The sequence below is a fragment of the Metarhizium robertsii genome (assembly GCF_000187425.2).
Source record: "Metarhizium robertsii ARSEF 23 chromosome Unknown MAA_Scf_3, whole genome shotgun sequence".
Classification (NCBI taxonomy): domain Eukaryota; kingdom Fungi; phylum Ascomycota; class Sordariomycetes; order Hypocreales; family Clavicipitaceae; genus Metarhizium; species Metarhizium robertsii.
Genome location: NW_011942171.1, coordinates 1,276,110 through 1,301,341, shown reverse-complemented (window position 1 = coordinate 1,301,341; position 25,232 = coordinate 1,276,110). Strand labels below are relative to the sequence as shown.

Below are 25,232 nucleotides of genomic sequence, written 5' to 3'. Positions count from 1 at the left end.
ATGCTTGTTTTGAGAGATACGTATGTTATCAGACCAAGGGGGGCCAGAGATGCGTTCTTCAAGGTGCGATTTGCACGGGGCCACAGGGCAACGATTCATAGCTGCACATTGATTATGCGATGGATTCTGACTGATGTGGGCATAGTCTTCCATAGGCCATCTGCTGCTGCAGTAAGACACGGAGTTGGTAGTGAATATAAAAAAAGCAACTTCCAGTCCTGTCACCAATGTTATCGTGTGATTGGCGTGCCATTCTGGCTGCAAAAATAAAGTGTGGTGGGGCATGCATCTACTAGCCGGGTACGGACTAGTATCCGGAGGTGGGTAGCGGGGGCAGGGTTGTGAACTTGTGCGTGTGAGATGAATGGCTTTGTTCGTGCCATGCCATTCTTCACATCATCATTCTGTCAACCGTTCTTATTCCCCTTCCAAACCAAGTTGCGGCCTCCATCGTCGCTACTAGCATCGTCCGCGAGACAATTACTGCTGCCAAGATACAATTTGAACAAAATAATCAGCGGTAGGTAGCTAACCTTCAATCAACGAGAACCCATTCATTGCACGCAAGCAACACAACCACACGTCATGAGTCATGATGTCTGAGCATCACGCTGACAGAACCACCATCATCAGGCACATTTCAATTTTGGTAACACGGCACCATGTGCTCCGGAGGGCCAAATGAAATGAACAATGACCCGGCCCCGAGGCCCGCGCAGAAGCCCCAGCGTCCAGAGCGTGCAAAGACTCCCTCGTGGAATGCCTACCCGTCATCCGCTGCATCATCATCAAAACAGCACACCTACGCACCACCATCCGGACCACCGCCCAGCCAGCAACAATACGCCGCACCACCGGGTCCGCCACCATCCCATCATCAGAATGAATTCGCGCCTCCAGCAGGACCTCCTCCAGACCACAAGCCCGGATACGCACCGCCTCCTTCTAACCAGGACTGGGCAGTCCCTCCTCCCGAGGCCCCTCCGTCCCAGAAAACAGCCGAGCACGACTGGCAAGCCGCAGTGCCCGATACGTCTCTCTTCCCTCCTCCACCGGCCATCTTCAGCGGACACGACTACTCGCCCGCAAATAATGCTACGGAGGAAGAAGCAGAAGCCGGCGAGGCCTGGTGTGCGCAGCACCCTCTCTCTCAGCCCCTGCATCTCGACGCCGCGGCCAAGACGGCCCTCCACGCAAACAACTTCCGCCTCATGGAGCCCGCCGGTTTCAACGGCAAGCTGAACTGGCTGGCACCCGGCCACTGGGAGGCCTCGACAGCAAACAACGCCCCGGACAAATGCATCATCGGCTACCCGCCGATGTACCTCGTCCACGAGCACGACCCCACGCGCCACGGCCGGCCCAAAACCATCTACTACGAGGTCAAGGTCCGCCGCGGCAGCAAGAACAACACCGTAGCCGTAGGCTTCACCGCCCTCCCCTACCCGTCCTTCCGCCTCCCGGGCTGGCACCGCGGCAGCCTGGCCGTCCACTCAGACGACGGCCGCAAGTACATCAACGACCGATGGGGCGGCAAGGACTTCACGCACGCGTTCCGCAAGGGTGAGACGCTGGGGATCGGAATGACCTTTACGCCGACCGGCACGCCGCGCCCCGACGTGTCCGTCTTCTTCACCAGGGACGGCGTCCGCGCCGGCGGCTGGGACCTGCACGAGGAGACGGACGCCGAGCAGGACTTGCCCGTGACGGGGTTGGAAGGCTTCCACGACTTGACCTGCGCCATTGGCGTCTTTGACAGCGCCGACATCGAGGTCGTCTTTGATCCTGCCAAGTGGAAGTATAAGCCTACGTAGGCACTGGCGCTCGGCGGCTTTACTTGTTTATTCTCTCTCCTTTTTTGCCCGCAAGAGAGTTATGTTGTGTCAAGTCTTTTTGAACCAGGCACTTGGAATGTTCAAAGCATTGTTTTTTTACATCCTTGCTGGTGCTTTGTATTATCCTGCTTGATCAGGATACGCCGTCATTTCTGTGGAAAGAGCGACTCGAGTCGTTGGCCCTTACAGCGCTGGCCAAATAATGCCAATGCATGATTTTGAAACCCTCGTCCCAAATTGAATTGCGCTACGCTTGGTATGCGATACAGGTGCTGCCGCAAATGCAGAATAGAATTGGGACCACCATTACTATGCCTTTAGTTAGATATTCTAGGTCTCAAGTCTTGCAGACAAGACTCGCTTTTAATGTAGTCAGTCCTCTTTGTTTACACCTGCACTGCTTGTGCCCTGTGCATATGCCACCATAGGTTGTATATTTACGACTTCGCGAACCATCTCCCGACCTACAGCAATCCCGTACCACGTCCTCGCCCTAACCAGTCCATCAAAACGCCTAGTACGCCCAGCTTTACTCATGAAATGTACATGTTACATAGGCCCCTCCTCCTTGAAATGTAGGGCCAGTCATTTAAAAGATCTTGGTAATGCTCTCCCTGACAATCACGCTATTCTGAGTCGCGTCCCTCTTGACACGGAAAAAGCTGTCGCAGAAATCACTACATCGCATATGTCTCAAAAAGTCCTCGTCGTGCGTAATCACAATGAGTTGGAAGTTACTCTGCGCCTGCCTCGTCTTGATAATCATGTGAAGAGACTCCGCCAAGCTCTTGATGTTGTCGCGGTCCAAATTTGTAGTCGGCTCATCAAGGGCAATCAGCCCGCAGTTTACGCCAAAGGACTCTGCCAGGGCGAGGCGGATGATGATGCTCGCGAGGACCTTTTGGCCGGCCGAGCAGCGGCCGCGCATGTCCATTTCCGTGTCTTGCTTGACCATGCAGAGACGGTAGTTGTAGTTGCGCTTGCCCGAGTTGGACTCGTTGTCGGAGCGAATGAGGATCGTGTCAATGTCTGTGCCTTGGTAGGTGGACTGCCAGAGTTCGCCTGCAATGCGGTTGACTTCTGCCATCTTCATCGAGTGGAATTGCATGACGGCTTTGTCGACGGCTGCTCCGCACTGGGCTAGATCTTCAATGGCGGCTTTGGTGGTTTCGACACGGATATGGGACTCGCGGTATTTCTGTTTGGCTCCCTTGTAGTCCATTTCCCACTCTTGTAATAGCCTGCCTAGCTCTTCATCCTTGGTCTTCATAGTGCCCATGACGGATCCTCGTTCGGCAAGAAGCCGGTTGGATTGGTTCTCGAGGCTGCGTGCCTCGCTCTGCAGGCGTTCGTAATCTTCATGAGCGTTGCGATCCTCGAGTTCTTCAATCTCTCCTCGGAGAACTTCTAATTGTCGCAGATGTTTCCGGTAGTGGAGATTGTCGCTGATATTCTTCTTCATACGGTCACCGCTGTCAATGTCTTGCTTCAACTTGTTTGCTCGAACAGTGAGGTCCGCAATGTCCTTTTCAGTGTTGCTAATGGATTTCTCCAAAGCCGCTATCGCCCGCAGATTGGATGCCAAGTTTGACGGTCCGCCTCGATCGATGTAGTCCTGTATATCATTATCAAGCATTTTTATTTCGCTGACAGAGTTGGCAATCCCGTCCCGTTCGTCGACAATCACTTGCTCCTTGGCACGGCCTCGTTGAAGGGTGTCATCACGAGCGGATCGAGCATCGACGATGCTAGGTTCTACCTTCTCAAGCTCCTCGTCGGCCCGTTGGATAGTCTCCCGCTGATGAGTCATGTCGTCTCTGAGGGCCTGTATTTGATTTTGGATATCATTCTTCTTGTCTAATTGGCCAACCGCCTTGCCAATCTTGTTCCTCAGTTCGCTTCTTTCCAGCTCCAAGGAGCCTAGTTGGTCCTTCATGCGCTGTCTATCCGTAGTCAGTTTAGCCACCCGGTTTTTCAATCCCCTCATTTGCTCTCCAATACTAGCCTGCAGCTCATGAATCTCATCAGCGCTTCGAGTGGTACCACCAGACAACTGTTGTGACATGATGCGGTCCACCTGACTTTCGGAGTCTTGAATATCTTTCATGAGCTGGGAGATACCTGAAACAGTCTTGGACAAGTCATCCAAGTCGCGCACTCGGCCGTCCTCGCCAGCAACTCTAGACTCGTGTTCTTCTAATTGCCGTTCGAGGACGTCGTATTCGCTCTCAATCGCTTTGCACTCGTCACGTATAGACGGAAGCTCTGCAGTCAGGCGCTGGTATGTGTCGTAGCTAGATCGAACTTTACGCAGTGATTCCAGGCCAGCCATGGCCTCTTTCAGGTCCTTCTCCACGTCGACCTTGCCCTTTGGGTCAAGGTTCTTTTCGATCTTTTTGCTAAGACGATCCAAACTAGCGCTTTGACCGTCGTCGAAATGTCGTTCGCAGAGCAGGCAGCGCTTCTTCGACTCTAGCATTCGCTTGCACTTGTTGTAGTAGTCTACAAGTGCATCAAAAAGACTCAACTCGTTGCGATAGTCTTCGACCTGTTGTTCTACCGAGCCAACCTCTTCCTTGTAGTCATCAATGACTGCGCCATCTCGGACCTCGTGGAGTGCAGTCAAAACTTGTTTCTTACACGTTTCAGCCTCTCGGGACTTGGACTCTTGGGACTCCCTGGCATTTTTGAGCCTGTATTCAATTTTCTGTTGTTTCTGCTTGGTCTGCTCTAGACTTCGGCGAGCGTCTTGCAGTGCCTTATTTTGCTGGGTGAGAGCAGTGTGAAATTTTGTTTCCAGTGTGTCAAGGTCCCAATCACCGCCAATTGCCGCGGCAAGCTTAGACTTCCATGTATTAGTCAGGGTCTCGAGTTTCCGTTTTCTGTCTGTGACCTCCTTCTTCCTATAGTCAAGTTGCGCTCTTTCAGAAGCGAGACGAGTGCATTCGACGAGTTCTCGGCCAAGCTTCTCGTTCTCAGTTTCGAGCTGCCATAGCTTGTCGTTTTCGTCAGAGATTTGTTTGTCCCAGTTGGCCTGTTCCATCTGAGTTTGTGCTCTGCTAAAACGTGCACTAATATCTTCTAGCTGGCCATCCAAGATAGCCTTGGCACCTTCGTCAACATCGATTAGACTGGCCTCGTTCTGCAGGACACTAGTGCGCTTTTCAATGGCTCCGATACGTTGCTTTGCCGACACGCGGTCCTGGGTTCTGGCAGCTTTTCGACCCTCCAACTCTGTAATCACTCCGGTTGCCTTGTCCAATTCTGTGGCATTTTCCTTCTGCAGACGCTCAAGGTCTCGCTTCTTCTCAGCCAGAAGTTTCTGGATCTTTTCGTTGAAAGACTTGACGTGCTGTTCTGTCAAATCCCCATCGTAGCCTCGAAAGCCGTGTGTAACTGCAGCTTCTTGCACCATCTCCATGCGAGCTTTTACTTGTCGCTCATATTTATCCTTGTCTGACTGATTTTTACCCTGTTCGGAAAGCTTTGTGGACAAATTCTTGCGCGAATCGGCCAATTCTTGCTGCAAGTCGTTGTACTGAGACTTGCTTTGCTCTGCTTCTTCTCGATATCGCTCCATGCTATTTTCGTATTGGGCGAGTGCAGTCTCAAGCGATGCGTCGTCCTCATGAAGCTCTTCAAACGTCTGTTTCAGCTCGTTCACGGCATCTTGTCTGTATTCCAGTTGTTCTTTCTTGTTCCCAAGATTTTGAACAATTTGAAGGAAACTATTGGCTTGCTCATGTTTGCGGCGAATCTTGTCCTGGGTTTCCTGCATCTCGGCCGAAAGAGTCTCGCACTTTTCCCTAGCATCCTCAATTTCGGCCTGCAAACCGGTCATTCGCTTTTCTGCTCTTTCACCCCGGTCTTTATTTGCCTTGTTATGGGCTTCATCGTTTTGTAGCTTGCCCAACTGCTCCACATGCTTCTTGCGAAGTACCTTCAAGTTGTCAATGGCCTTGGTATACTTGAGGGCTTCGAATATTTCGTCAAATCGCTTCTTCAGTGCGGCAGGTTCGCTAAGTGGCCACAAAGACTCATCCTGGTGACAAAAGATGACAGCATCAAGGATGGCGGGTGAGACGCCGAGTCTCTCCGGGATCATTTCATCAAGCTGAGCCTGCCTTGTGGAGGTTGTTGTTCGCTCGCCATTGTTCACTACGACAAGAGAACAGTCAAGAGTTTTCTGCGAACGAGTCGTTTTCTTAACCGTCAGCTGTAGGCTGCGGGTAGCGACATGCTGGCGGTCGTTGATGGAACGAAATTGTAACTTGACCTGGGCCATGACCTCTTTCTCTCCACAGAGCTAGGAAACATTAGCGCAAAGTCCAGGATGAAGGTGGCATGATGACAAGATGACACTACTCATCGAGACCAGAGCCTACTTTGGGGTCATGAATGAATGCACCGCCTTTGCTGTTTGGCGGCAGCTCTCCAGTGGTGGCATACTTGAGACACTCGATAATGGTTGTCTTTCCAGATCCATTGTATCCGACAATCAAAGTCAAGGGCGTATTGAATTGGATGGCCTCCCGGACCGACGGACTAAAGGACCGGACCCCAGAGATGGAGAGTTTGTCGATTCTCGACATGTTGAACGGTGCAATGCATTGATTTGAAGGCCAAAATTGAAATCCGGTTTTTGGCTCAGGGTTGGGCGTGACAAGATGGCCTGCTGAGTGAGCGCCGAAGCTCGGAGTTCTCGTTCGCGTAAACTGGTTCGGAGCTGTGCATTGAGTTGCAAATGTGCACGTTGAGGGACGCGCCAGGCAGCGGGTCACGCGTTTGGTTGCGGGCTTTGGTGACGATGAGGGGAGCGTCTTCACGTGCAGGGACATCTGGACCTTTAATCAATGTAGCATGCGCCACGCATGCGCCACATGTGAAGTACAGAATCTACATACAGATACTCCGCACGCAGATATAGTGGGCACGAGCCACCATTCAATGCTCCGTACAACTGAAGACTGATCACTTGAGCTCGACACGTCAATCATTGGGAAGATGATAACTAGTGTGAATGCACGGTGCGAAATTGATTACGGAGTACTCCGTACTACCAGTAACTATCTTCTCAAGTACTCCGGACTCCGCAGTACTCCGTCAACCCATATCGTGCGTAGCACAGAATAGTGGCGCAGCCATGGCTGGGACTAGTAGTACTCCCTATTGGTACGGAGGACAAGAGGTGCATTTGCACGGGTCCAAATCTGCGTCTCACTCGTCTTCAGACAACTGATCGACGCCACGGTCCGAGCAAATCGGAGAATTACAAGGCCGATATTTGCACTGGTTCAGGCTAGTCAGTAGGTTGGGCCGTTCCGTTGGACCCCTGCTGAAGCTCCCAGCAGCAGTCAAGCAGCGAGACAAGCCCTGCCTGTTGAAGCAAAGTTCGAATGTGCTTTGTGAGGCCGTTGCAGTGTTGGACTAGCCTCAAGTGGACGTGTTCTGTATATTTTGAGGTATATTGCAGAAAATTGATGCTTCTGGAGCTCAAACAGGTAGTGCTCCGTGGTCTTGATGGTTGCTAAGCATTGTCAGGATGCAAGTGTGTCGGCGGCATGGAATACCCAAGCCGTCCTTGGAACCGCAGCTTGGCCCCTGCTCAGGAGGGGTAAAGAGACAAGATGAAAAGTCACAATTTGCTTTTGGAGACGACAGAGACAAATCTGACTGATGACATGTCAACCTGTCGAACTGGGACGAGAGGGCGACCAGCGAGGGATTTCGATGAAACCGGACAGGCCGGTAGAATGGTACAAAGTAGGCGTCTGTACCACGATACTCTGGCGACAAAATTTTGCAATGTGGATATGGAGTACGGAGTAGTTGCTGTACACTTCGTAATGCAAAGCGCCTGACATTTGAGTTGACGAAGCTGTGGCAAAAGAAACAGGAGCGAGGGGCAAGCAAAATGAAGATTGCGACTGCTAATACTCCGTAACAATGACTGATCTGCTCCCCCCTTGCCCCAACTTGGAAACATGGACTTTTCGCTTTTCCCCATGTTCCACTCCATCGCAAATGCTACCCAGATTCGGCCTCTTAAGACCAGAGCCTTCAATGGCTAGGAATCTGTCCGCCTCTCAAAGAGAGTCCCGCATTCTTCTTTTCCGTCTCCCGCAGCGTCTACTTTGCACGACAAAGCTCCCAAGCTCCACGCCTCGGCTCAATTCCTCGGGTGGCAACCAATCCTGCGGCCCTCATTTCGCCTCGAATGATCCTTTGACACAAGGAATGCCGTAATATAGCTCCATTCGTTGATAGCAGCCGCCTGATGAGCTTGCAACCAAAACAGGTTTTGGGGATGCACATGTGGTGGTCATTTGCCGTGCCAGTCTCGAACCTCTTATTAGATTTGGCCGTCGCCGGCCCTAACCTGTTGGGCCCTAGTAAGACTTGCTTTTCCCTTTCTTTTCTTTTTTTTTGTAAAATAAAATTCAAATTGCCAACCAGTCCCCTTTGCCCTGCCATGCTGGACCAATGGAGTAATAGTAAGCTTGGCTACCCGGCCACTTTTTTGGCAGTTCTGTACGGCGTAGTTAGTCGTGTCTGGTCTGGTACTAACTAGTATTGTAGTCTTGAATGGACCCGAGCAACCTGAGATCGACAGTGCCACGGCGCGAGCTTTACGGCAAAGCTCTCCGCTTTTTGCGGGCGTTTTGCTCCGAGCCAGTCGTGACTTGCTGGAGCGAGGTGCAGAACTGAGTCCCTGGCACAAGACAGCAGGCACCTGGTAGCTCCCTCCGCCCAGGCGTTGGGCTAGCGAGCCCGGCTGGCGGATGCAGAGACCAGGGTCAGCTGGTTTGCAGGTTCCGGACTACAAATATTGAAATTGTTTATCAGGAAGCTGTTTGAGTCGCAACTCACCACCACCCTGAGCACCACCCTGACTGGCTGCTGACTGCCTGGCGTCGAACTGGTCAAGTGGTTTGCCCGGCAGGTGGCGCTGTGGCTCTGCGTCTCCGTAGCCTGGCCGCTTTGGGTCTAAGTACTTGAAGGAATACATGATAACGGAGTACTTACTCCAGTATGCACTGCTCAACTTAGAATGGAGTAACTTCAAGTACCAACCAGCTTTGGGGACCCCGTGCATGCATTGCCAATGGAGCCCCCCTGTACGAGGTACCCGTCGCCATGTACCAATTCTCTGATTAGCTCCCACTCCCTGCCTGCTCCCCCGTAATTTGTCTAGAAGTTAGTACTTATTACTTGGTACTCCGTAGTGTGTACCAGACATTTGGAGCTCGTAGGCTCTGTCGCCATGGGATTCTTATACAGTAGCACGCGCTGCCGCTAAGAATTCGTGCATCGCTCTCTTGCTCTTCTTATTCTTCCTGCTCCCGTTAGTTCGCTCAACGACTTCGTTTAACTCCATCATCTTCCCACCGTCGACCGGTTTGCTTCCCGCTCGCCGGCGTAACGATTCCCGCCAGCATCGAACCGGTCTGGCGCCGGCTTCGACCTCTGGAGAACTGCCGATATCCGACAACCAGTCGGCTGGTTCTGCTCTTCAACTCAGCATTTGAGCATTCCAAGTGCTACAATCAGCCTCTACAATCCGCTCCCGCGCTGTGCAAGTTCATCTCGGGCGCACCACTCCCCTCAGCCGGCTCACAAAGCTCCGGAACTGCCCAAGTGCTCGCTATGTTCCCGTCACGGAACTGAACTTTGACGCCAACCCTAACCCTGATCCGATGCAGTTACATGTACTGGAGCTATTGCAGCCGCAGAGCACATCGAGACAATCATGTCCCACGACCCCCCTCCACCTCCGCCACCCTCTGGCAATTTCTATGGGTTTTCGCCATTCAACTTGAACGACTTGAACAATCCACAGAACTCTCCGGTTGGTCCCTGCTTCCTGTTTCCATCCATATCTTTGCCGTGGCCTGCGTTGCATGGCGAGTCCGGGAGCTGACAGAAACCCCTCCCTTGTACCATAGTTTCCCGCCGGCGGGCCATCTAATCATGATTTAATGTCCTTCTTCGATGACGCAGATATGATGGATCCCTTTGGCGACGTATCCATGAACATTGACTCGGGAAACGGCGCACAAGTCATGCCCGTACCCAGTTCAATGCCTGCCAATACAAACGAAGACGTCGCTATGATGAACGATGCCGACGCGCAAGCTTCTTCCTCGAACGTTGCTCAACCACAGGATGATCCGCTGGCCATGGCGGTTGAGAAGGTGCCCGGAGCTGGCCCTCTACCGCCCCGTACTTTCGCCCAGATGAGTCTCAACGGTGGCGGTAGCAGTGGAAGTGCAAGCACATTGACCGACTTTACAAAACGGAGAAATTGGCCGGCCAAGGTGGTGGAGGAGCTGAAGGACTTTCTACATATCCTCGACGCCAACGGCCGAATCAAGTATGCGTCCGGTAGCATTTTTGGCATTTCGGGATATACAGCCGCCGAGGTTCAAGATGTGTTTTTGAAGGATTTCATCCACCCAGACGACCAGGGAGTTTTTGTTGCGGAACTGAACGAATCCATCGCCTCTGGTAGTCCTCTGCGAATGTTTTACAGATTCAAGACTAAGTCTGGCAACTATACTGTCCTGGAAACTGTCGGCCACGCCCATATCGCGGCGGCAAGATTTGCGCCGAACCCGAATAATCAATCGCCTTTCTGCCAAGCTGTCTTTATGATGTCCAGGACGTACCCGACCAAGAACGCTGGGCTTCTTGACTCATTTTTAGAGCACAAGATGGAGAACGAGCGGCTGCGACGCCGCATTTCAGAGCTTCGGAGAGAAGAGGAAGCCGAAACTGAGGAATCGAACCGTCAATGGGTGCAGAGTCAAGAAGGCCGGTCTGACATGACACCGTCCGAGACCACAGGAACATCCACCCCGTTTTTCCGCAACGCTAGTTCGACAAGCGATATGCAAGCAGACGGATCCGCACTTACAAGAGAAAATCTTGAAGGTGTTGCGGCAGGCCGAAACTCGGACTCTCTGGGCGATAAGATGGCGCGCTACGAAGGAAGTACGCATGCGGAGACGATAGAACTGTTAACCGGGCTGCGTTATCTTGAAGGGGAACGCAGTAGAGGAATCACGACGGGTGGCAGCAGCCCAACGCTCATCAGGGGTGATGCCGGCATTGCGATCCCCATCGATCGAGATGCCAGAGCAGGCGAGAAGAAGAAGAAGTTGAAGACGGCGGAGGAATATGTCTGCACAGATTGCGGTATGGCTGCCCACAGGAAACCGCATACCCGTTCGACCCGTTTTATGTTGTCAACGCAGTGGCTCTTTTGTGCTTACTAACTGTGGCTGTAGGGACTCTGGACTCCCCGGAATGGCGAAAGGGGCCCAACGGACCGAAAACGCTTTGCAATGCCTGTGGCTTACGATGGGCTAAGAAGGAAAAAAAGAAGACCAATGCGTCACAAAAAGGAGCCGTGGCGGACCAAATGATGGGATAACATTGCTACCAAGGGTTTCTGGAGAACTTGCTTTGGGGCGACATCTGAGCATGGTGCGGCGTCAGTTGGAAGCACTCGAGGCCATTGACGGTTGAAGCGTGACGTCCAAACGAAAATGTTGGGCGTTTGGAAATCACATTTCTTCAGGGACACCAGATGTGTACGAATTTGTTGGCAACGATACGTTAAAAGCGGCCACAGCGTTTTTGAGCACTGCTTTTCTCTTCTCATTTTTGTTCTGGACTAGATGACAGTACAGAACGGCCTCGGGCATCTTGTATGCAGTTTGGCTTGGCCATGCGGGGTTTTTATGCGTCATTTCTGTGTTTATTCTTACATTTTGAAGTTGTATGATGGGCATGATGATACCTGGGCGGAGTAACAAAAATCAAGAGGCACAGGACACAGCGTGGGCTCTCGGGACTTATTTTGGGTTGTTTATTTTGGGATTTATACTTTGAGTAGCGCAGGGAATTTTCACAGCAAATTCAATGAGCAAATCAGTTGGGAGGCAATTCCCCTACACATGAATGACGCAGCATGCAACGTATCGAGGGTCGGCGTTCTGCTTTCATATCGTGACGTATGTGAAGCTCTTGCCGAGCTTTCTTGACACAGAAGCTTCGCAGAGGTAGAATTTAGAGTTTGCCCAAGTGTCTGGTGTCAAGTGTCGTCAACTGGTAGCTTCATCATCCCCGGCCCAGCTGTACCGTGGAGCCCTGCCCCGCAGTTCTGCGCCTGCTTCAGCGTGCCACTGCTCCTGAAGCGCTTCTCGGCATTGCCATGACGAGGCGTGATTTGATGCCAACTACCAGAGCGGGCAGCCTTGACGACGGACCGGCGAATGGGCCAGCCGAAGAGTCATGGTTTAGGCCTGCCCTTTTTACTATTAGTTTCACTCCGGGCTGCTTCTTGCTTTCTCTTCCTTTTCATCTCCCATCTCCATCAAGCAGCCTCTTCGAAACCCCGTATCTGCTAGTCCAAAGATACATCTAATCGTCATCCATCATGGACAAGCTCCTCAGCGTCGGGAAGGACATGCTCCAGCAGCAGCTGTCTGGCCAGGGGCAGAGCCAAGGTGAGTGCGAGATTCTTGTGAATTGCGCCTAGATCAAGGGGAATTATTTACCCCTCGTTGACGGATTAGCTGTTCCCCCTCCCCTCCCGTTTTTCCCCCCCTCTTTCCTTCGTGGACCCCTGCCTGGCGATAAGCTACCCCACCATGGAAGTATCCCTGCTCCATCAAGCTGGCGATGACTCGACGAGGCTTCGAGGAAGAGCGCGGCGTGCCGATACGATTTTTGTCAGGCAAGACTCTTTGGTCTAACACGAACCTCTGCAACAGGACAGTCCAACAGTTAGTACAAGCCGTGGCGGTGCACCTCTCCCAGGCCGAGCGACTAACAGCCATCAAGACCAGGGCGGCAGCGGCGGCGGCAACAACAACAATAACAACAACTACAACAACAACAGCGGCGGCGGCGGAGGCAGCGGCGGAGGTTTCCAAGATGACATCCTCAGGATGGCCCAGCAGCACGCGTCCAGCAACGCCGGCAACTCTGGCAACAGCGACCTCTTCTCCAACATTATGAGCGCCGTCGGGAACAAGCAGCAAAAGATTCAAAACGAGGACATTGACGAGCAAGGTGGGCCCTGCAATCCTGATTCCTCAACCTTTTTTGTTCTCAGTGGCCCGTCACAGCTGACAGCGCACGTGTCAAACAGATGCCATCAAGCAGCACCAGCACGCCTACAACAACGACGGCAAAGGCGACTCCAGCTCGCTCGGGACCGCGGCCGCCATGCAGGCCCTCAAGAAGTTCACCCAGTCCGACAACAACGCCAGCTCGGGGTCGGGCCAGGCTGCCTTTTTGGGCATGGCCATGTCCGAGGCTAGCAAGGTGCGTCGTGGCGCCTCTTTTGTTGCAGAAGAAGCGCAAATCGGCCCAGAATCAGGGGTTGTCTCTTCATATGGAACTAATTCGTCTTGTAGCTCTTCGATTCCAAGGCTTCGCAGGGAAAGGTTGCGGACGGAGCTAGCAAGGAGAATGTCGTCCAGCAGGCGGCTGAGATGGCTATGAAGATGTACTTCAAGAGCCAGGCCCAGTCGAAGGGTGGATTGGCCGGGCTGGCCTCCCAGTTCATCAAGTAAAAGGGGTCATGTAGCATTTGGGATGTCGACGGTGCGGGTTGAATGAGAGCAGAGCCACAGCTTTTAAGAAGTAGTATCTTTTTTTTCCCCGGCCCAGCAACTAGCTAGCTTATACTTCATGCTGGACACGGAGCACGTGTGTGCAGACATGTGACGTTGTACCCAGCGACATGAAATGATCACGAACGTGTAGTCTACGGCAAAGGAGAAGAGCGGTGGCCTTGAACAGCCTACCAAGAGGCCTTCTGAAGCCTTCTCAGCAACACCAAACCATAAATCCGGGCAAGATACACATCTAGATGGCACATGGGCATCCCTCACACATCGCCATCGTCATCATAGGGCCTCTGCACATCATCACATCACGCAGCAGGGCCTTGTCCCCGTAATCTCAAATACTTCCTCCTCCTTGTGCCCCCTCGAAGACACAATGCCGCTACCCTCGGCGTCACTCGCCCCTATCCTGCTCTCTCGCTCCGCCGCCCGCGCCTTCATCCTCCCAAATCGGTGCTCCAGCCAGCCGGTGAAATCCGTGCTCTTGGTCCCCCGGAGATCCGCCCGGTAAAACTCCATCCACGTCCCCAGCCGGGCCTTCACGTCCTCGCCCGGCGTGGTGACTCAGCCCATGCACAGAGACGGCGGGACAAACGCGCACCCCAGCAGCCGTAGGTCCTTGACCCGCTCGGCAACGTTCATGACTTGCGTAGTGAAGAAGGCCACGTCCTACTCGAGCAGCAGGTCATGCGGGTTGAAGATGCGCAGGATCTGGTTGAGCATCATGGCGATGGACATGAGTGTTGCCGCGCTAGACTCGCACAGGATATACATCCTTACGAAGGATGCTGGGGTCGCCTTTGGCGCCGACGACGACCCGGGGGCGGCAGCTTGCGCGCCAGCGATCATGCTGCCGAAGAGGTTGACATTCGAGCCTGGCCTGGTCGTAGCGTCGGCGGATCTTGTCCAGGTGTAGCTCTGGCTTGTTGAGGTATTCGGGGTAGCTGAGCAGATACTCGAGCTTGATGGTCTCCGGGTCCGACATGTTGGTTTGCCGGGGGTGAGCTGGCGCAGGGCCGGCTTTTCGGGACGCTATGAATTGCGGTTTGAATTGGGAGTTGTGGTTTGTGACGACCTCAGAGACCCAGGTTTTGATGAGACACCGTTTGTATAATTTCCCCCCCTTTTTTTTTGTGATTGGGAACGCTTGTTGTCGAGATGATTAGGAGAGAGGAAGCAGATGAGGGGGCCAAGTTGGACATGGCAAAGAAATGAAGCAGCCGCTTAAAGCAAGGAGGGATGTGATTCCCATAATCTGCCTGCTGAAGCCGTCGTCCCAGTCTCGAGCGGCTTCAAGTTGAGAATATGCACCAAGCCGTGGACATGCACCGATAACTCTTCTCTGCTGCCACCCATCCAGTTCTTCACCCTCTCCATTAGCAACCAATTCACAAATATGAGAGTCCCAATGAAGAGTTACAGAACCATGCCGGGCAGTACAGAACATATAAACTAACCCGCATCAAATCGGGGTTATAAAGCAAACACAAACCTGGCAAATCATGATGAGATAGATGGCAAACAACGTTTCCACTGTCAACACCTGCCCCGGTCTATCGGCAAACAACTACCTCAAAGCCTTCAGCGCAACCCCGTACTCGGTCAGCATGGACACTGTGATCCTCCCCGTCCTGACGATGTTTAGCCATCTAATTTTGCTCGGCGGGCTTTTTGACGTTGATTGTAAATATCTTTTGGTAGGAAATATAGCTCTTCGTTAGCGCCATCGCGGATTATTGTACTAACGACTCGGGCTTGGATGCTGGCATGCTCTGAAAGGCGTGCAATTTGCTTCTTCTGCGGTTCAGTAAACCTTCGATAGCTTATGTGTGCCGAGGGGTTACTTGACTTCTCGTGATTATGTGAATTTAATTCCCTGTAATGCCATTTATACTGATTATCGTCATCACGAGAAGCCGTTATTTTAAGCCGATATTTGCAGTCGGTCTTTCTTGTGCGAGACTTTCGAATTCCAGTCGCTGTAGAAGGTCTTTTGTAGCCGCGGTCACAATCAAGGTAGCCCCAGGTTGGCTGCTTCGTGCCGTCTATTTCGATCATTTTGCTCATGGATCTCTTTGTGAAGCCAACGCCGTTATTGCGGCCAAAAGCTAGTACAGCATCGTACAGCTCATTAAAAGAGCTATAACCTTCTGATGGCGGTATATTGGGTGGCGGATTTTGAGGGCTTTGAGGGCTTTGAGGGCTTTCTTCATCCATCGCGATAGCGTTGTTGTGTTGCAAAAGAAGGAAAAATTGACAATGCTGTTGCCTCTTGGAAAGTGTTTAGGCGACGTTTTGTAATTTCCACTGTTGCTGCCATACATACTGATGTAAAGGATGTGGTTGAAAAGGTGGGGCGGTCGCGCACCGAGCAAAGAGTGGTCAATCGCACGCCGAGCAAAAGAACCATGGTCGCCGAGAAGGCACCATTGCATGCCCGAGCCTCCACAGCGGATCTTGAGGCGTGTACAGGGTGAGCAGGACGGCTGGGCTTGGTCTCACTGGGACATTTTTATTTGCTACTGGTGTTCGCGGATTTCTTGTGATGTCTAGTGCGACGCGGGAGTTTCATCTCCAAATACGCGACCTACCACGCCCGAAAAGCGAGATGGGGGTCAAGTTACAACACATGTAGACAGAGGTTCGTATTGAAATACTGCCTTTCTTCTTCCATGTCCGGCACCCATCATAGTTCCTCCCGGGAATGGCTGGCATCTCGTCCGTCAAGCGGGGACCCGCGCGATGTTCGACTCAGCGAGGGGCAGGGGGCGGGCGATTTTACCAGAGCGGGAAATATGTGGTGAGGCGGCGGTTTATAACTTGCGGCTTCGAGACGGCTTTGCATCTGGCTGTACCGATTGACGGTTTGAGACCCGGTTGGTGTCCTCGTAGGCTACCGATGTACCTGGGCGCCAGTTGCGTAGTTGTCGGGTAGATCCATGTCACATGGCTTTTCAACACCCTTCTTCTGCATTCATGAAATCTTCCTTGCTTGACCCTTTTCATCACCTTCTCCTCTAAAATCTAGGCAGGCAAGACCTGCTCATGCTCTGCCTATGCCGTTATTATCACGGCTATCGAATACATATAATAACATACGACAGCCCTATTAATAAATTTTGAAGCCCCCGGCTTGCCGCTTTGCTTACACTTATGATAAGAGCTTACGTTGTCATCAGACTAGCGGTGATATGGGCATTTGATACATTAAGTGGGCAAGCCATTTAGCCTGGCCCAAAATTGCGAGACAGCCCCAAAATACCGGGACAGCCAAATATGCTAGTAAAAAGTAAGATTCTCGGTTTTTTTTTTGTTTATAAAGAGAAAATACAGATCTATCCGGATCTCCACTGGGAACTTCACCATTTACCTCCAGAGCGACGTCGCCGGTGGTCTCTTGTTGCGTATTCTCCAACTTTTAGCCTCCGCGAGCACCTCTAGGCGCCATACTTTATTTGCTAATCTAATAGTTAACTCAGTGTTGGAGACAGTTTCTGCGCACCAGGGATACTGTCTGGGCCGAATTCTGTAGGAAAAGACGCCTCTTGCTGCTTTTGGAGCTGTCTTTGTTGTGGTTCCTCTTCTTCCTGGACACTTTAAGCAGTGCCTTGTTCCTAGGCTTAAAAAGAGAGTAGATTAGTTAAAGTTAATAATCATAACTTGCTGTTGTTCCTTGTTCTAGAACTGATTATTACCCCGTTCGTCGCCATGATCGACGCCCTCCGCCCAAACCGCCTGCAAGGAGCGTCGCAGCTCCGTTTCCATCGCTGCAGTTCGTTGTGCCGGTTCCCGTGCAATCACTTAGTTCGCTAGCTGATCATCTTGGTAATACTCGTCTTCTATGTCGTCGCTCGGCATCTTGTTTCCAAATTGTACTGAATCAGGATAAGGGCATTCGGGTATTGAATAATGATAGTTGACGATTAAGACTCTAACAGAATGTCATCGGCTGTCTGCAATGCTTTTTCAAGCAAAGCTCCTCAAAGGGCATCCGGCTGCAGGCTCAGAAGACAGAAGCTGGCCAACTGGACCGAAAATGAGCAGCTCGTACCACGGATAGTGCTACAGGGCGACATGGACCCACAAATAGGATTTTGCGACGCCCGGACGTATATTCTGGAACGACGTCCGCGCGTCCGCTCCAGCGGGAGCGCTGCGCTGCGCTGGGAGCCTAGGCTGCCTCTCTCCCTTGGAGAGGTGCTGGGGTGACAATACCCGCATCATGTGTATCCAACTTTTCCAGGTTCCGTGTCAATCAGCACCACCAGTTCAAGTCTAATTAAGCTAACACCCAGGAAATATGTTTCTTCCATCTTTAGTTTAGAAATGACCAAAGTTTTAGCAAAATCCCGCTCCGCAGCGGCTGCTGCTGCTCGCGTCCATCTCTCAGGTCAGTCCGTTAGACAGTATAGAGTATAAGAATAATATGCAGCCGTAGTCGGTTCTAGAGCGGGCGCGAGGCTTGGTCTCTCGTACAGGCAGGCAAAGCTGCGCCTTGTATTTATTTTATGCGAGGGCGCGAGGCTTGGCCTCTCGTATAGGCATCTAAAGCTGGGCCTTATATTTATTTTATACATAGGCGCTCCGGCCTTATACTTGGCGCTGCCGTTACAAGGAGTAATTCTTTTCCTTTTTTGGCAACTGCGACCCACTATATAAAGTTGCGGCATATCAAAGTGATATTCGCGATTTAGGGGAATTGCTACAAGGGCATAAACCTTGCCCCGGCATGAACATTATACTGGCATGACTTTTACCACTTGTAATTGGCTTAAATTTTAGGTACTTCTCAACAAAGGCAGTGTAGCCAGCTTCCTTGACATCTCCTGAATCACTTACAGCCTGGTCTGTTACAAGCCTAATATTCATAATCGCGGCCGCAATTTGTCTCCTACTATTTGTGAGATCAGGCGTAGCGGAAGGCGCTACTAGTATTAGGCGAGAATTACCTTCGTAGAAGAGGAAAGCATGAACTCCTCTAATCTGAACGTGGCCATGAATCGTAGAGCTGCTTGTTTATTTTAAGCTTCTCTAGAGAATACTAAATAAATGTATTATAAGCTAGATTTAGGGCTATATATATAATAGTATGCGAATAAATTAGCTACTTTAGGTAGAGGTAGCAGAATCTAAGGCGGGTTAACAGAAAAAGTTTAAGCTTATCAAGGGAGGTAAAAGTTATACCGGTGTACAGTTCATGCCGGCATAGCAATTCCCTGATTTAATGCACTATATACTAGTCGTACGTTATTTAATATGCTTACCTCCACTCTCTCTGCCTTGGCGTTATTATTACGACTGTTAGAAAACGCCTCCACTTTAAAACTTGGCTCGAGCCAAAGCTTTCTTCGGAGCTCTTACTCTACTTGTAAATAATCGTTTTATTCAAGTCGCACTAGATCCTATTCGTGCTCTTAAACCGTTACGACTCAGGTATTAAGCGAGGGTACTTATGCGGCGCCTAAAAACCCGGCCCACGTAGTAATCGAATTGTTTTAATGCCTGCGCAGACCAGGATGTGATCGGGGTAATAGGGGAAGGTAATTACACCATGTATATATATAATCAATTGTACCCTGCTAAACAGCATATAAAAGGCATGGTTCATCCACGCTTTTCACTGAGAAATCCCTTCTATCTCTCTGTTAAACTCACCTCGCTTAATCTATTTTATAACCTGATCTATTATCTAGTATCTTTATTATGAAGCTGTTTCTAGTCTCTGTTGTCGGACTCGCTTCCGCCTCATCCGCGCAAACCCTCACGCCGGTAAGATTTTATCTACCTAGCGCTTTACAGGTAGTTTACTGAGTTGTAAAAACAGCCGTTTAAGGGTTTGCTAGGCCAGGTGTGTAACGGCTAAGGTTCCTAAGGGATAAACTAGTTGTAGTTTATGTTAGCAGAACTACTAGGGCAGTTAATTTAAGTAGTTAGGTATTATATTAGTAATAAGTTATAAATTATAACTAAGTAATTAAAGTTAAAAAGTTATAAGTAAAGCTTATTTAATATAATAATTTATATTAAAAGCTAAAAAGCTAAAGTTTATTTATAAAGTAAATTTAAGGGTTTTTATATACTATAATATTTATCTTTTATTTATTAAAGTCTTAGTAAATTATAATTATATATATACTATAAGTTTATTTAAAGTTTACTAAATAGCTAGTAAACTCTTTCTTATTAGTAGCTTATTTTAACTATTAATCTGTTACCTGCTATGCTTACGCTATCCCGTGGCTTATATAGCCGGCCTAACCTGCAACCTACGCTGCAGCTTATAACTGGGTCGTAACAAGGTGTTGGATTATTACTCCGCGAATCGTGTCACTTGTCAGGCGGTTGAGGGCAAGCCCGAGGTAAGCACTATTTCTAAGGCCTGATATAATAAGTGCTAATCTACAAGTAGCTTACAAATTATCACATCTGGCACGTAAGTATTGCTTTATTATTTTATATCGAATAAATACTAATATTATTATAGCAAGAAAGCACTGACGAGGTAAGCGGTCCAGCAACGCAACGCAGTTCTTAACGACTAACAGCTATTTAGACGCGTCAAAAGTTTGTTGCCAACTGTCCTCAGGACCGTGTAAGTCTATTTATTCCTGGCTAGTATAAGTTGTTACTAATTGGTTTCCCTAATAGAATATCCAATGCCAGAAAGGCAAGCCTCCGTTCCGCACTACAAACTTGCTTGTAAGTTTTCTGTAATCTGTTATATAATATATATATTAATAAGTAGGATATCTACGTATGCCAAGTTACCAAGTCCTAGTATAAATCTTGCCGGTAACGCGTGTCGGGTTTTATGGTTATAGCTAGCTTGGATTAAATACTTCGGTGATAAGATATGTTGGAAATTGAAAAGTTAAAAAAAATTTGAAAATATAAAAGTATATAGTATATTTTTTATATAACTAGCTAATTAAGCGTAATATATATTACGTGGGTTGTCTAGATATATAATAAATTATATTTTTATTGTTCAGCCGAAGGCCGTAGTTATATACTGTTACGTTATAAGACTCATGTTAACTAAGCTTCTTGATTAGCAGCAGTTCTTCTGAAGAACTGCTGCTAATAAAGTTAAGGTAATAAGTTATATATATAAACTGGCCAAAATTGTAATAATAAATGCAAATGTAAGAGACAGGAAATACAGGGAATTATTAGCTTATTAGCCTAGTACTATAGGAAAGTATAATACTAAAGCAGAGTATCCTTCCAACCAACTCAACCAATCCAACCCTCAGATTGGATTGATTGGAGACTTTCACAGCAAGAATTGGTTATATCTAACCACCCAGAACCTAGAATTGGTTGGAGTTAGATGAGTTGCCAATCTCATCCGGAGGGATTGACAATCAGGCGACCTTTATACTTCATGAAGAGCCTCATTTTTGTCCTGTCATGCATTCCTATATTAGGACGGGAGATGTCTAGTGAGCACCGGGAGACCGTATAAGAGCTAAAGAGTCTTATTTGAGCTGCCATATTATATAATACCCTCGTTTTTCTATAAGTAAACGCACTACAACATAGCAGTGCCCTAACAGTCCAACCTTGTCCTTAATACGCCCACTATACGCCTACAAGAGCTGAATTCTCGTTTTGTTTGTGCGGACATGGCAGGGATAGACAAAACATTGCTTGCTATATAACAAAGCCTTAGGTATTCTTTCTTATATGCCTTCCACCATAAATACGGGTTCTCTCAATAAAGCTTAGAATCCGCACGGTTCTATATCTTATAATACCTGTTGTACTCATTAAGGAAGGGATCTATACTACTATCAATAGCTATCGCGTTATCCTTATTATCTTGCATTACTGAGTTAAGAAAGGTCTCGAATTCACTACGTTCTTTACGGGATATCAATATTAACAATAGGGAAGAAGTATCAGTAGACTTTAAGGCGATATACTGATAGTCTTCCTCCTATAATTTCTTTACGGAATATTTATATTCTATAAGCCACTTCTTGGTATTAGGGTTACCCTTAAAATGCTTCGCAAGGGCTGTCCAGCTATAATAAGGACGTAGAACAATAGCGGCGGCATACGCAGGAGGGCACAGCTTCTGGTAATAGCTGTCCAGCTTTTCCCAAGCCAAATTAATATGGCTCTGTACCATAGTGACTAACTTGGCGTCCAGCCCATTAACCAGGTCGGTATCTATCTTCAGCTTCTTGAAGTGGTTAAGGAGGAACTTAAAGGATTAGAAGTATTCCCAGAACGCGCCAGACCGGATATTCCCATCCTTATCAGGCTTACTATTGCCCTGGAGACGGGTTAAGAGAGCGTTAAAGGCACCAAGGACCTTCACAAACACATCGATAATATCCTAATCAGCGTCTTCTAGCTTATTATCCAGAATAGTGGGTTTCTTCGTGCCCTTCCGCAGTTTATCATGCTTCTATTGCTCTTGGATATATATGACCAACCGAGAAAAATAAGAGCGAAGAAGCTTGGCACGCTGCATTATTCTGTACCTCGAGTTCCAGCGGGTTTTATTATCAGATACTGGCATAAGTGGCTTCCTAAGCCTTCCTGTTAGCTTATCAATGTGGCTAAGTTTACCGGAGGCGATATCTTCTTTCTGCTATTTAAGGAGCAGTTGAACGAGTTAAGGAGAGTGGTTAATGGCGCCAACGAAGTCGTGAAGCCGCCTAACCGGCCCTTTTTTCCTCCATTTCTTTAACTTATTGCTGGCAGTATTAAAGTCGAAGTCAGCATCATCTTTGGTCTCCATTGCATTAGTAGTAGCACCAAAGATTAACTGCTTCACCACTCGGCTGAGGATGTGGCCAATGCAGCGAAGTCGGCGATGCTCGGGGTTAAAGTCGAATTTACCAGTAAGGGCTGCTACAGCTGTGTTATTGTTGCGGGCGTTGTTAAGGACAAAGTAGCCTAGTCTTGAGGCATCAATCCTAAACTCTGTAAGCATACTTGCCACCTCGTCAGCAAGATTCTCTCTAGTATATCGTCCCTGAACTAAGGGCAGCCTAAGAAGTAACTTACGATAATTCTAATTTACATTAATAAAGAATACATTAATCCCTAGCAAAAATAGACGATTACGAGATGTCTAGCCATTAAAAGTGACATGAATTCTTCCCTGGGCTATTATAAGAAGCTCTGTAACTGGCCCTTATGCCTGCTTGTATAAGGTATTAAGTCTGTCCTAAAGAACTATTACTAAAGGAATTCAGCCCTTAAAAGCAGGATTCAGATAGAGAGTAATATTCTGGAAGCTAGTGCTCTCAACAATGCGGAAAGGGAGGTTCTTAGTAGTAACCTATTTGATCAGGAGCTTATCTAGTGTATTGGGTTCCCGACTTTTTTGAGCATATTATACAGGACATTCTGTCCGTTATTACTTTAAGGATTGATGTTGTACATTGTGGCAAGGCTCTTCGAAACAGAGGTTGGCTTTGTTTTATTGCCAGATAAATCCTACAAAAGCAGCACGTCAGCAATTACGAATATATGCAGAAGGAAAGAATTAGTACATTGAAGCTTACATATATCCTCGCGTTTGCCTGTTATAACTCACAAATTATACAATATCGGATGTGCCTCTATTGTAACGGTCGAGTCATGGTGTGATTCCGACTTGATTCGCAGGCCCTCCCTGCCTATGAGAAAAAGGTTGAGGATCAAATCACCCTCTTGGAGGTGAAGTTCCCTGTCCCCGCCAATGCTGTACGTACCAGACTCTATCCGAATCCTGTCTGATTCCTGCTTCTGACCAGTTCCTTACAGTGAGGAGAGAGCCTGCTGTTATTTACTTCTAGATTAGAGCCATAAAGTGAACGATTTATAGCCATGCTAAACTTGTCTGCCTTACACATACGACCATAGCCGCCAGCAGAGCTTAGGATCCCGTCTGATCTCCCTTAATAACCTGGCGAGCGCTGGATTAGTAGTTGGGTCGGTGACGACCAGCGAATACCCAGTGTTGTATGTTACTTTTTTTATAACTATTTCTTTGGTTCATTTTTTGCTGAAGCTTATAACTAATCTCCGTCGCTAGACTTCTCTCGGAGTATCGAATATCAATATAGCCCTGCATCAAACAATTCCAGGCTGGTCCCGACTTCGCGACTGGGTCATACACAAAAAGCTCGATAAGGAAGTCAGTAATATTAGCACAATCCAAGCTGCATTGAATGGAACGCTGCTCATCGCACCGAACGCACGCTCCAAGACGGGGTATACCTCATTCCCGTTGACTATTACCATCTCTAATAAACGATGTAAGGTCATGCCGGAACCCCTTACCATGTCGTCTCGCTCCATCTCAAGTTCCTCAGTGCTCACCATCCCTTGTAACTACCACGGGCAAAATAGCTGTAGCACAAGCGAAGACACCTAAGCCTATAACCTGTAGAAGCTAGAAGCACTTGGCTTAAGCGAAGACACGCTCCCCCAGTCGACTGTTATACTCCAAAACAATACCTCGATTGTATCCCAGCCACTACCGCAAATTCGTCTCTTATCAATAAAAGTGAGTGCAAGCCTTACGGCCCGTGGCAGAATATATTTACCTACCAAGCAGTATACACTAATATACTGGAGTATATCATAATATAGAGCACGATGGCCAAGCACCTACCGTAGCTTAGCAAGCCAAGGACGAGGAGACAGGCAAGCGGAAATTCGCCTCGCTCGTCCCAGACCAGTTCAAATCAGAGATTGAAGCAGCTGCCCATGTCTGGGCCTACCTCTACGTGGGAGTGCAACGTTATGCTAGCTCAATGTTTTGTGCCTGCAGTAGGTGTTTGTACAATAAAGCCTTACCTGATTCAGTGCTGGAACGAATAAATATTAGGATAGGTTAAAGAAGAGAGGAATCACATACGATCACCTTGCTGCACTGACCCTGATCCAGCAGGATGCTATTCCCGATATAGCAAAAGCGCTCTCCTGGCGGTTCAAAGACATTGACTTTGGATGGGAGCCGCGTCTCGCTATTTACCAACCCATCAAATCACAACGGGAGGTGGACAAGCGTCACGGCAGATGGGTCAAGAGTCAAGACCACAGCCACACACCCCAAGGGGCCAAGGCCGTATTCTTTTGCAACAGAATCCTGGCTCGCCTCGGCCTCGGTCTCAGCAACACGACCATGTACAACTACGTCAAACACGGCCACGCGAACAACACTTTTTATGACAATATTACCAAGTAGCCAAGCCCGGCTCGCTATATTCCACCCTGCCACTTTAAGCATACATGTATCGGGAATACACTGAAATAGTTGCCCACAGTGCCCTGGCACCATGGCATAATGCAATACCCAAACCTACAGTCCATGACAGGATATGTATGCTCACAAAAAAGTATACTGGACATTATTATATGTGAATTTTGGTTCTTTACTGTCTCTGGCTTAGGACGGCCAAATATTGCGTTTCCAGATGCAATGCTTGCACGATGCTTGTATTAGCATTTGTATTAAAAATAAAACAACAAAATAACTCAACTTGATACGCTACTATATTATTTATATATACCATAAAGCGTGATATTTCCCCCTCTCACTATAGACTCAATCGTGCTCACATATCGTATCACGGTCCAACCCCTTTCGCCCTCTTTGATGTCGCTTGCACATCATTTGTGAGTCAAGAAAACGCCGCATCTCATGCAGACAACTTGCAAATTACATCACATCCTTCCGCAGGCTACACTCATATACAAACCAAAATGTAGAATATACACACAGAGGTCATACACTCCAGCATCT

At 49.0% G+C, this 25,232-nt stretch overlaps 5 protein-coding genes across 5 annotated transcripts; 3 read left to right on the top strand and 2 right to left on the bottom strand.

Moving 5' to 3' along the window:
• Positions 1-662: 662 nt before the first annotated feature.
• On the top strand, positions 663-1,814 carry MAA_07438 (SPRY domain-containing protein; the record flags this gene model as incomplete). Its single annotated transcript, XM_007825436.1, has 1 exon — positions 663-1,814. One exon carries the CDS (start codon positions 663-665, stop codon positions 1,812-1,814), a length of 1,152 nt encoding a protein of 383 aa, XP_007823627.1.
• Positions 1,815-2,424: 610 nt separating this feature from the next.
• On the bottom strand, positions 2,425-6,427 carry MAA_07439 (Recombination/repair protein Rad50; the record flags this gene model as incomplete). The annotated part of the gene is made up of 2 exons (XM_007825437.1): positions 2,425-6,141; positions 6,221-6,427. 2 exons carry the CDS (start codon positions 6,425-6,427, stop codon positions 2,425-2,427), a joined length of 3,924 nt encoding a protein of 1,307 aa, XP_007823628.1.
• A 3,414-nt stretch (positions 6,428-9,841) lies between these two features.
• On the top strand, positions 9,842-11,271 carry MAA_07440 (cutinase protein palindrome-binding protein; the record flags this gene model as incomplete). Its single annotated transcript, XM_007825438.2, has 2 exons — positions 9,842-11,033; positions 11,126-11,271. The coding sequence occupies 2 exons, from the start codon at positions 9,842-9,844 to the stop codon at positions 11,269-11,271; spliced, it is 1,338 nt and encodes a 445-aa protein (XP_007823629.2).
• A 1,008-nt stretch (positions 11,272-12,279) lies between these two features.
• Positions 12,280-13,423, top strand: MAA_07441 (uncharacterized protein; the record flags this gene model as incomplete). The annotated part of the gene is made up of 4 exons (XM_007825439.1): positions 12,280-12,349; positions 12,630-12,917; positions 12,997-13,172; positions 13,265-13,423. The coding sequence occupies 4 exons, from the start codon at positions 12,280-12,282 to the stop codon at positions 13,421-13,423; spliced, it is 693 nt and encodes a 230-aa protein (XP_007823630.1).
• Positions 13,424-14,228: 805 nt separating this feature from the next.
• Positions 14,229-14,462, bottom strand: MAA_10937 (uncharacterized protein; the record flags this gene model as incomplete). Its single annotated transcript, XM_011412883.1, has 1 exon — positions 14,229-14,462. One exon carries the CDS (start codon positions 14,460-14,462, stop codon positions 14,229-14,231), a length of 234 nt encoding a protein of 77 aa, XP_011411185.1.
• Positions 14,463-25,232: the final 10,770 nt, after the last annotated feature.